Genomic DNA, 12,058 nt, shown 5'->3' with positions numbered 1-12,058 from the left:
TGTGCCCTGATAAATAACCAAACACGGTAGAAGCATGTAAACAAATGATCAAAATCCTAGCAGATCAAAATCCTAGCAAACCATTCGTTTTAATTTTTCATGGAAACGTTTAATAAAATAGAAACTAAAAGAATGTATACAACACATAACTTCGAAAAAAAAATCACTGCTTCTTCATTACGGCGTTATTGTTTTTCAAAAATCAAACATTTTCGTTACACTAAAGTTAATTACATATTAAGTAGAGAATAATTCATCCTTCAATTAACAGTAAACACAACTCAAGTCTGACTGTGAACAACACACAAATAAACTTAAGGTTTTTTTAACTATCCATGCAACCCTTCTCTGAGTCTACTAATCCAAATGAATGGCAAGGATGATCAATCTCCAAAAGGAAAATAAATGTAATGTTATATCGCACCTCAAAAATGATCGAGCAACCACGAGTTTGCATAGATTTAAACACATGTGGCTTGCGATCGTCCACCCTGCCAGTGCCTTCGTCTTTTTTTTTGTTTATTCCTACACTGTCAGCTGATGGAAACCACTATACCACGCGCGCTCGGTTTACGCAGGCGCAGTCCTCCGGAGTCCCGGCACTTTGTTAAAGCGCTGCTTCGTTTAGCTCGTCAAACTGGTTGCACTGCGTATAGTAGTCGTCTTTTCGTTTCAAAACCTCTCTCGAAATACTTCAAAAATGCCACGGTATCACGAGACTTGTTGTTCGGTAGTTTTTGTCCTCTGCTTACTTGGTAAGTATATTTTTGGTTTTGTTTTACCTTTCCTCGCTAGTTTTACAGTGGCTACTCGCTAAAAGCTGTCTTCCTAAAATCAGTTTCAGTGACGCTTTTAAAGAACAGCCGTTCTGTGTTTGTTGCAATAAGTGTCGCAAATCTGCTATCGCACACCCTGTCCTGTGACCGGCATGAGTTTTGGATTTAGAAAATTAATCTGTATTGCTCGGCTGTATGGGGGTGTAGTGGCTGTGCTGCCGCTACGCGAGCCCGACGTACTGGGTTCATTTTCTGCGTTCGGTCTTTATCTGTATCGACTTTGCAGGTTCTCTCCTTGGGCTGGTAATATTTCTCCTGTTCATCTCAAAAGAAAAGTGTTTGTGCGTGACTCGGTAAGGCCGGAGGCTTCCTCCTTCATTGCGCCCGGTTGCTGCCGGGATGGGCACCGGCTAGGCGAGTTTGGTCATTTTATGTTTCCGTTGTGTGCTTAGCGTTTGACGTTCATTATGTACCAAGGTTTAGTGGGCAGGGGTATGTAAATATATCTGTAGATTTTAATGGTATAACTTAAGTTCACCTGGATAATTCTTGATAGTTTGCTGTACCCATTGTACACATTTTGACACGAAAAGGGAACCTTGTTACGTTCGATTTTAGTCAGCAGTATACAAATCACAATTCAATAGTTGACAAGTGTTTCATTGTTCCTACATCTGTTGTATTACATCGCTTCGCCTTTTTCCTGATGTAATTCTTCCATCCATCTATTTTCCAACCCGCTGAATCCGAACACAGGGTCACGGCGGTCTGCTGGAGCCAATCCCAGCCAACACAGGGCACAAGGCAGGAACCAATCCTGGGCAGGGTGCCAACCCACCGCAGTGGTGTAATTCTTGTTTATGGTTTTGTTTACAGGGACATTTTAGATAGTCGGTCCCAGTTAAGGCAAAGTACATGAATTCCTAGAGTTAATTTTTTTTTTGTTCGTTATTTCGCCTTATACGATTTCTCGTATTAGGAATTTGTTAGTTTTCGCATACCCCATTGTACAGCGCCCCTGGAGCAATTACAGGTTAAGGGTCTTGCTCAAGGGCCCAGCAGAGTAAACCTCACAACACCAACACGGCATGAAATTTACACGAGTGTAGTAAAACCAATAAAAGTGAACACTTTGAAATGGAAAGATTTAGTGACATCACTTTGTATGCAGTGGCACTGAAGCGAGTTTTCAATGTGCCACCTCTGCGCTAACATGCTCAATGTAAACAAAGCGACGATTGAGTGGCATGTTTTTTTTTTCTCTTCTCTTCCTTAACAGATATATTGATAAAGCAGTGTTCAGAAAAATTTGGCACAGAAACATGTAACATGTATTTTTCCTAAAGTTGTCATATCATCAGAATATGCCTGAAGACTATACCTTAATGGGCAGTACTAGGGTGTTGTACCGTGTTAGCCATTATGAATGTAGAGAAAAGCCAAGCAAAATGACACCTTTTATTGGCATAAATTTAAAAACAAAATGAAAAGACTTAGCAGGTGAAACTTGGAATAGAAACACGGATTGTTTTTGGCATAGTTGGTAACTCTGTGGCACAAAGTAGAATAAAGTACTGAGGGAAATTAAACCGTATTAAATCATCAAACCATTGTTTTAACCAAGGAACTGGTTATTGACTTTGCTGTACCAAAGAGCCTCTGTGTCTGGTCACTATTCAAGGAGTGGATGTAAAGGTCGTGCCCTGTTATAAGTACTACTTGGGGGTGGGGGGTTTCCTACATCAATGACAGGCTTGACTAGTCTCAGCACAGAAGAACTATATAAGAAATGGCAGAGCAGACTCTTTCCTTAAGAGACTGCAAATGTGGGTAATGGTATCCTTTACATATTTTACAGTTCAATGATGGCTAGTGTGACTTTTTTCCCAATACTGTGGATTGCTGGGCTGGTAACATCACTTCAAGTGAAGCCAACCGAACAAACAAGCTGTTTGAAAAGGCACATTTAGGTATGGGGTGCACTGTAAATCTCTTGGAAGTAGTAGGAAAGGAGAGAATGAACGCAAAACTGATGGCCATTATGAACAACGTAGCATGTCTTCTCTATTACACACTCACACTGAGTACTTTCAGCCAACAGATTATTTGGCAGAAGTGTGTCCAAAAACACTACTGGGCTCCTTTATACCAACATCAGTACACCACTATGTTGGCTTACTGGGACTGCCAAGTCCCAAGTGTGTTTGTGAAAATATATATACACATACACAGGGTGAGTCAAAATTATGTTAACACTAATGGTACTGCTATGTATATACTTACATACAATTTTTGTGGACAATTTATGTGCCACATATGGTACATGTGTTGAAAATGATGGTGAACAGGTTGAGACATTCTTGTAAAGTATCCTGCACATATAAAGTATGATTTGTGAAAAAATTGTGTTATAAATATATAATATATCCATCCATCCATCCATCCAGTTTCCAACCCGCTGAATCCGAACTACACAAAAAGTGGTTTGTTGCTTGTAATAATGTACACTAATAATATTTATTTGAGATTATAAAAAGTAAAATTCTATCCCTATGGGCAAATAAAGTACTATTTCTGGGTGAGCTGGGTTTCATGCACTATTGAAGTTTAGCAGATTGTTTTTAATTTTAAGTAAAAACTTTTCATATTTTGTCCCAAATAGCGGTACCAATTCTTTATAACAATGACTTCTCCTGTCTTAAAACATTTGCTTTCCTGTATGGTTGTTGTGTGTTTTTTTTTTTTTTTTTGTACCAACGTCCCGTTTAATGCATCATTTTTTAATCATGCATCTTCATATAATCATACATTTTTGCATGTAACAAGTCACACAAAAACTTAATGCAGGTATGACACAGTATAGTTTCTCTTAAGGAATGCCTTATATTTGTGCTGATACTTTGCATCCATGCTAAACCTTTAGAAATGCAGCATTTGTAATTGGTGTAGACCATAATATTACACTGTTTGTGGCATAAAAGTTGTAAAAGAAACTTAAGTGCAGTATTTGTTTTCTTTTTGTTACAGCTACGTTTGAATTCTTATTTATGCTGATTTTTTTCATGCGCAGATCAATTGTACTTTTTCTGTTAAGGGTTTTCAGCTAAATGTGCAGAATATTATTTCACATATATGTATATATATTCCCCAAATCAACTTGGACTACTGTGTTGCAGAGGGTGGCTCAGTCTGTTCCAGCATGTGTTGGTAGAAGGAATGAACGTGATGCAAATGGATGTCAGTCTTTCAAATGACATACTCTCTCACAGCTAATGTAGACTTCATAATAAACACTGAATGAGCATTATTCACGGAGAGTAAGAAGGTTTAAGAATGCTTAATGTGCTGTTTAGAAGAAAATTTGAATAAACCTTTCTTTCTGAGGGAGTCCTCTGAAGAGTATTTTTTTTTTTTTTTACAGTGGTGAATAAACCTTTAGTGGTATAAACACTTGAGCCATCAGGGACAAACTATTCTTTTTCTTGCCTGGACCACTTCTTGGTCACAATCAACTGATAAAATACAAGTGTTTGATACCACACCTTAAACCAGATCTGTGCAGTGATAGACTTACTCCATGGCATGTTTGTCTTATATAACTGTAAAAACCATATTTTCTGTTTGTACGTTTGCTAGGCATTACACTTTTACTTCTTTTGGCTGCTCCCGTTAGGGGTTGTCACAGCGGATCATCTTCTTCCATATCTTTCTGTCCTCTGCATCTTGCTCTGTTACACCCATCACCTGCATGTCTTCTCTCACCAAATCCATAAACCTTCGCTTAGGCCGTCCTCTTTTCCTCTTCCCTGGAAGCTCTATCCTTTTTACACTGACTAATACTAAAGTGAAAATACAAGCACCCCTGATACTGTAATCCGTTGCAGAGTGAATCACCACATACTGAAAGATGTATCCATTTCATTGGCTAGTGGATATTGGGCTTGACAGTTAGGACTACTCTTTTACTGCAGACAGGGAACTTTCAAAAATGTAATTAAGATCCAGGAGGAGGTAAAAATGCTTAGGTTTTCTTATTTTGTATGCAAATTAAAGTGCATTTTCAGCGTTGTTTTTGTGTGTCTGAACATTTCTAAGTGTGAAAGCTTGTGGAAAATTGGGTGATGTGCTATTACAGCTTCCCTAGAAAGATAAGGTGCTTTTCTAGTGTTGCAGCTAAATGGGCTTGTTGTCCGGTTCTGCAATGGGGAATCTATGTGGAAAGCTCCTGGGACATTCCCATATCACAAACTTAATGTGATACAGTAGGTAGTTTCTACAATTCTGTTATCATGAAGGACTCATTTGAAATTCAAAAAATGTTTCAGTTTAATTTAAACTATGCCTTTTCATTCTAGTAAGGCCTGGAAATATAAACTGTATAAAACCTCTCCCTAAAACTCCTAAGCAGGCACCCACAAGAATTTTTTGATAAAGATTAAAAAACAAATGAAATACATTGAAAACGTTTTTTTTTTTTCAAGAACAAGCCAAAAGCTAACAAAACCAAGTCCACAATCCAGCAATCAAAATCCAGACACAACCACACAAGTCTAAAGTAAGAAATAAAAAAAAATCAAAATTCCAAAACTGAGAGCTACACAACGAGGACCACTCAAGTCTTTATTTTAGAAAATTTGGTAATATAAGTGAGTGTGTGTATATGTATGTATGTATGTATGTATGTGTTTTGTGTGTGTGTGTATGTACTGTATATGTGTATATATAAACTGCTCAAAAAATTAAAGTAACACTTTTAAAACACATCAGCTCTCAATGGGGGAAACAAATTATGCTGGATATCTATACTGATATGGACTGGGTAATGTGTTAGGAACGAAAGGATGCCGCATCGTTTGATGGAAATGAAAATTATCAGCTTTCAGAGAGGGCTGAATTCAAAGACACCCCCAAAATCAAAGTGAAAAAATGGTGCAGCAGCCTAGTCCATTTTTGCTGAAATTTGATTGCAGCAACTCAAAATAGTACTCAGTAGATTGTATGGGCCCCCATGTGCTTGTATGCGTACCTGACAACGTTGGGGTATACTCCTAATGAGACGACGGATGGTGTCCTGGGGGATCTCCTCCCAGATCTGGACCAGGGCATCACTGAGCTCCTGGACAGTCTGAGGTGCAACCTGGCGGCGTCGGATGGACCAAAACATAATGTCCCAGAGGTGTTCTATTGGATTTAGGTCAGGCGAGCATGGGGGCCAGTCAATGGTATCAATTCCTTCATTCTTCAGGAACTGCCTGCATACTCTCGCCACATGCACCAGGAGGAACCCAGGACCCACTGCACCAGCATAGGATCTGACAATGGGTCCAAGGATTTCATCTCGATACCTAATGGCAGTCAAGGTGCCCATGTCTAGCCTGTGGAGGTCTGTGCGTCCCTCTATGGATATGCTTCCCTAGACCATCACTGACCCACCACCAAACCGTTCATGCTGAATGAAGTTACAGGCAGCATAACATTCTCCACGGCTTCTCCAGACCCTTTCACGTCTGTCACATGTGAACCTGCTGTCATCTGTGAAAGGCACAAGGTGCCACTGGTGGACCTGCCAATTCTGGCATTCTATGGCACATGCCAGTTGAGCTCCACAGTGCCGGGCAGTGAGCAGAGGGCCCACTAGAGGATGTCGGGCCTTCTGGCCACACTCATGTCTGTTTCTGATTGTTTGGTCAGAGACACCAGTGGCCTGCTGGAGGTCATTTTCTAGGGATTTGGTAGTGCTCATCCTGTTCCTCCTTGCCCAAAGGAGCAGATACCGGTCCTGCTGATGGGTTAAGGACCTTCTATGGTCCTGTCCAGCCCCGCTAGAGTATGTGCATGTCTCCTAGAACCTCCTCCATGCCTTCGAGACTGTGCTGGGAGACACAGCAAACCTTTGACAATGGCATGTATTGATGTGCCATCCAGGAGAAGTTGGACTACCTGTGCAACCTCTGTAGGGTCCAGGTATTGCCTCATGCTACCAGTAGTGACACTGACCGTAGCCAAATGCAAAACTAGTGAAAAAACAGTCAGAAAGGATGAGGAGGGAAAAATGTCAGTGGCCTCCACCTGTTAAACCATTTCTGTTTTGGGGGTCGTCTCATTGTTGCCCCTCTAGTGCGCACCTGTTGTTAATTTCATTAACACCAAAGCAGCTGAAACTGATTAACAACCCCCTCTGCTACTTAACTGACCAGTTCAATAGCCCAGACGTTTCACTGACATTTTTCCCTCCTCATCCTTTCTGACTGTTTTTTCACTAGTTTTGCATTTGGCTACGGTCAGTGTCACTACTACTTTCACTGACTTGATGCTATACTCTGATTAAAAAGTGTTCCTTTAGTTTTTTTAAGTAGTATGTATATATGTGTATGTCCAAGTAAAGGCAGAGAGAGGTTTCCACAGTTGCAGTTACACCTCATGAAGCAACCAGAAATGTTTTCATTATTTACACTTTTAACAGTTTACGGAATCAAGGGATTGGCTCAGAAATAAATAAATAAAAAAAAAAACAGAAAACAAATACCTAATTTTGGTTGTTTTGAGAGTATGATGTCACTGAAGTTTCAGTCAGCGTTACAAGTTGAAATGACTATTATGTGAATGGGGGAGTTGAAATAAACAGCTAGAGGCTTCACACTATTCCTCTGATTGTAATGGTTTTTGCCTGTAGTTTTTGGTCCAACCAAACATCCATTTTATAAGAAACCTATCCAGGTAAAGATTGTTGGGTTTGGGTGCCTGTCCCGGCTGCATTAGGTGTTAGGCAGGCACCACTATACATAGTGCCACCCAACATGTATCTGTCTACAACAGTGATGAAATGAGCTGCTCAATATGTTCACTACAAAATAAAATTTTTTTAGTTTCAAAACATCCACATTTCTCCGACAGTTGTGTGGCTCAGCTTGTAAAGCTTCAAAGGCACATTCCTAGCCATATGTCATGTAATGCATTAATGGAAGGGCATAATCTTGGGGTTAGTGGCGATACTAAAACTAAATACTTATTAGCTGAATTAGAATCTGCAAGCATTGTGTTTGTCATTCATTGTGTTTCTAAAAATTAACCTAAGGTTCAGTACTGTGTGGAAGATATCTTTAAAAACATAAACAACACATACTTCGATAGTATGATATTGAATGGGATGCAGCCTCCAGTTATGAGTATTTGCTGGCCAAGGCTGGATTAGTACACAGGCATAAATAATGGCAAACTTTGATTAGTTATGTGAGGCAAGTTGAAAAGAGAACAAAGGCTGTTGTACAAAAATTTTGAAATAATAGTTTAATTTTACAAAGGTAGCCTTCAATCTAAAAAATGAGGTACATGTTTGGAAAATACCTTACAGGAGTTTGTAATATTGAGTTAATTTGGCTTGCTCTTTAAATATTACTCTTTTCTTAATGTTGTTAAACGGCTAAAGCTGCCTCCATACAGTGATGCAATTTCACAGTAGCAAATACAAACCTGATTAAAAAATGGTGCTGTTTTTACCAAAAAAAAAAGCTTTAAAGAGGTTGTACAAATGTATTTTAACATTTTAGTATTGGTTTTAAGCTGTGTTTATTTTTCAGTTAATAGACAGAACTTGTAGATGAATGCCATGAGGATTAAATAATTGTTCATAACCTCTACTCTGAAATCCCGAAAAGTCAATTACCCGTCCATTTTTTTGTTACTTTAGGGGTGTAATTCTCCACTTTTTTACAACGCATTAAAATTCAAGCTCTGAACTACAGTATATATAGCTTGTTAATTTAAGGTATGCACATTATTAGGCTTTCTGATTTTTATATTAAACCTCACTGTTGCTAATTTATTTTAAAAATGTCAAACATTAGATTTATATAAGAAACATTAAGACACATCTGCAAAAATTATCTGTAATGCCTTGTTACTCCCTTGTTCCCCCAACTTCCTAGATAGTTTTGGGGTTGGGGCAGGGGTGCAAAGAAATATTACTTTTAGATTTACCTAATAACAATTCTGTACTTAACAATTTACTACAGAGAAAAAAATCAATTAATGGGGATGGGTATACAGAAAGAAAATTTGAGAACCCAGATCTGTACTGTACTTGTTATTGTGTATTTTCATTGACCATAATAGTTAACTGTTAGTTATTGCAGTTTTGTTCAGTTTTATTGCTTTGCTTGATGTAGTGGTACCTTTTTTGTTTATGGCTATGTCCACCAGTCACAGCCTTTGACCTCATCATGTTACTTTTGGGTTTCAGTGGTGATGTGCTTGAATTCAATGCCTTTCAGTATAGAGCAAAACCAGAATGTGATGTTTTGGTAAACAGTAATGTGATAAGTGTGACTGCTTAAAGTGAGTGTTATTTAGAGTCCATACAACAAACATTTCCTTATTTGTGTGAATCTAGTGTCATTTATCTATAACCAGAGTTCAGTGCTGAAGACGATACTGTATATGTTTTCTTATTTTAACCTGGTTTTTTACAGAATTTTTTGTGTGACAGAAATATGAATGTCTTGTGATGACAAAAAAAAAATCAAGCACTGTTGTATTCCCCACAATCCACCACAGATTGGCTTTGGTATTCTGCTAGTGCAAAACTTCCCGTAGACAGAATCTGCCTTTGTATCACATGCTTATGACTCAGCCAGATCTAAGCATGAAAACACCATGAAATCCTGGAACAAAAAAGAATTTCTCTTCAGAACACTTCTCTTTCTAGTGAGTAAACAGTACCTATGAAAGTCCCCCCTCCTAGTAATTTTTAGTAGTCCATTCATAGTCTATTACATTATAATTGGGAAATTGTTTGACTACTGAAATTATTCCCTTAATTTGCACACTTTAATCTCCTAATTCAGCTTCACTTCATAATTTTCATATTCATTCCACATCAAACATTTCTACATTTATTTCCATTTTGTGTCCATTTATGTTATATATCGTAGTAACCTACAAATATTTTTTTTTTTCAGCAGTATTACCTTTTTTGTATTTGTTTTATCGGTAAAGGTTACGTTCAGTAATATTGCAAGTACTTGCACACTTTATCTAGCTTCCTCAATGTTTACATCGGGCAGAATATTTAATATTCTTTTTTGTTAGTCTTTTGCATTCCTCATTACTATTAATGATATACATACTTAGTACTACATAATTCTTCTAGTGCGTGCTGTAAATCCATCCTCATACTGGCCTTTAATTATCAAGTAGAGAGTAGAAGTTTTTTTCTGACTGGGTGTCAATCTGTTAAAGCAAAAACTGTCCTGATTATAAACGGTTGTAGGTTGCCTTGCTAAATGTTTTCCCACCTTACATGCCATGTCCACATGACTTCCATGCTACCATAAATTTAAAACAATGTAATTTTTTTTTAATTGTCAAAATACGGACTGTTTTGTTTGTATTAAATATGAACCTATTTGAAATGAAAATCTCACAGTAATAAATTTATATGAAATATTATTCAAGTACCTTCCTATGCAATGTTTTTCTTTTTAGATAGATACTTTATTAATCCCAAGGGGAAATTCACATACTCCAGCAGCAGCATACTGATACAAAACAATATTAAATTAAACAGTGATAAAAATGCAGGTATATCTTTCTATAATGTTAACGTTTACCCCCCCGGGTGGAATTGAAGAGTCGCATAGTGTGAGGGAGGAACGATCTCCTCAGTCTCAGTGGAGCAGGGCAGTGACAGCAGTCTTTCGCTGAAGCTGCTCCTCTGTCTGGAGATGATACTGTTTAGTGGATGCAGTGGATTCTCCATGATTGACAGGAGCCTGCTCTGTCACAGATGTCAAACTGTCCAGCTCCGTGCCTACAATAGAGCCTGCCTTCCTCACCAGTTTGTCCAGGCGTGAGGCATCCCTCTTCTTTATGCTGCCTCCCCAGCACACCACCGCGTAGAAGATGGCGCTCGCCACAACTGTCTGATAGAACATCTGCAGCATCTTATTGCAGATGTTGAAGGATGCCAGCCTTCTAAGGAAGTATACTCAGCTCTCGCCTGTCTTGCACAGAGCATCAGTATTTGCAGTCCAGTCCAATTTATCATCCAGCTGCACTCCCAGGTATTTATAGGTCTGTACCCTCTGCACACAGTCACCTCTGATGATTACGGGGTCCATGAGGGGCCTGGGCCTCCTAAAATCCACCACCAGCTCTTTGGTTTTGCTGGTGTTCAGTTGTAGTTGGTTTGAGTCACACCATTTAACAAAGTCCTTGATTAGGTTCCTATACTCCTCCTCCTGCCCACTCCTGATGCAGCCCACAATAGCAGTGTCATCAGCGATCTTTTTCATGTGGCAGGACTCCGAGTTGTATTGGAAGTCCGATGTATATAGGCTGAACGGGACCGGAGAAAGTACAGTCCCCTGCTGCACTCCTGTGTTGCTGACCACAATGTCAGACCTGCAGTTCCCGAGACGCACATACTGAGGTCTGTCTATAAGAGAGTCCAAGATCCATACCACCAGGTATGAATCTACTTCCATCTCTGTCAGCTTGTCCCTAAGGAGCAGAGGTTGTACGGTGTTGAAGGCTCTAGAGAAGTCCAGAAACATAATTCTTACTGCACCACTGCCTCTGTCCAAGTGGGAGAGGGATCGGTGTAGCATATAGATGATGGCATCCTCTGCTCCCACGTTCTCCTAGTATGTGAACTGCAGAGGGTTGAGGGTGTGGCAGACCTGTGGCTTCAGGTGGTGAAGCAGCAGCTGCTCCATGGTCTTCATCACATGTGACGTCAGAGCGATAGGCCGGAAGTCATTCAGCTCACCAGGACATGATACCTTTGGGACTGGGGTGATGCAAGACATTTTCCAAAGCCTCGGGACTCTCCCCTGTTCCAGGCTCAGGTTGAAGATGCGCTGCAGAGGACTTCCCAGCTCCAATGCACAGGCCTTCAGCAGTTGTGACGATACTCCATCTGGACCCACTGCTTTGCTGGCACGAAGTCTCCTCAGCTCTCTGCTTACCTGGGCTGCTGTAATTGTGGATGGGGGGGAAACACTCTCCTATGCTGGCATCAGCAGAAGGATGGGTGGAGGGTGCAGTACTCTGAGGTGAGAGTGGGTCAGGGTGGTCAAACCTGTTAAAGAAGTTGTTCAGGTTTGCTCTCTCCACGTCTCTCTTGATGGTGACACCCCACCTCGAGCTGCAGCCAGTGATGATCTTCATCCCATCCCACACTTCCTTCATGCTGTTATTCTGTAACTTCTGCTCCAGCTTTCTCCTGTACTGCTCCTTCGCCGCCCTGAGCTGGACTCGGAGTTCCTTCTGCATGTGCTTGA

At 39.9% G+C, this 12,058-nt stretch overlaps 1 protein-coding gene across 1 annotated transcript in view; it reads left to right on the top strand.

The window, feature by feature from the left end:
- The first annotated feature begins 503 nt into the window (after positions 1 to 503).
- si:dkey-21a6.5 (tumor necrosis factor receptor superfamily member 9) overlaps positions 504 to 12,058 on the top strand; it is a 64,691-nt gene continuing 53,136 nt past the window's right edge. The window contains exon 1 of the mRNA XM_028801629.2: positions 504 to 755. Within this exon, the coding sequence (XP_028657462.2) occupies positions 701 to 755 (55 nt within the window). The 5' untranslated portion in view covers positions 504 to 700. The remainder of the gene's footprint in view (positions 756 to 12,058) is intronic.

Source organism: Erpetoichthys calabaricus, chromosome 5 (assembly GCF_900747795.2).
Source record: "Erpetoichthys calabaricus chromosome 5, fErpCal1.3, whole genome shotgun sequence".
NCBI classification, from domain to species: domain Eukaryota; kingdom Metazoa; phylum Chordata; class Cladistia; order Polypteriformes; family Polypteridae; genus Erpetoichthys; species Erpetoichthys calabaricus.
Note: the sequence above shows the minus strand (reverse complement) of the source record. Positions and strands in the feature narration are given on the sequence as shown.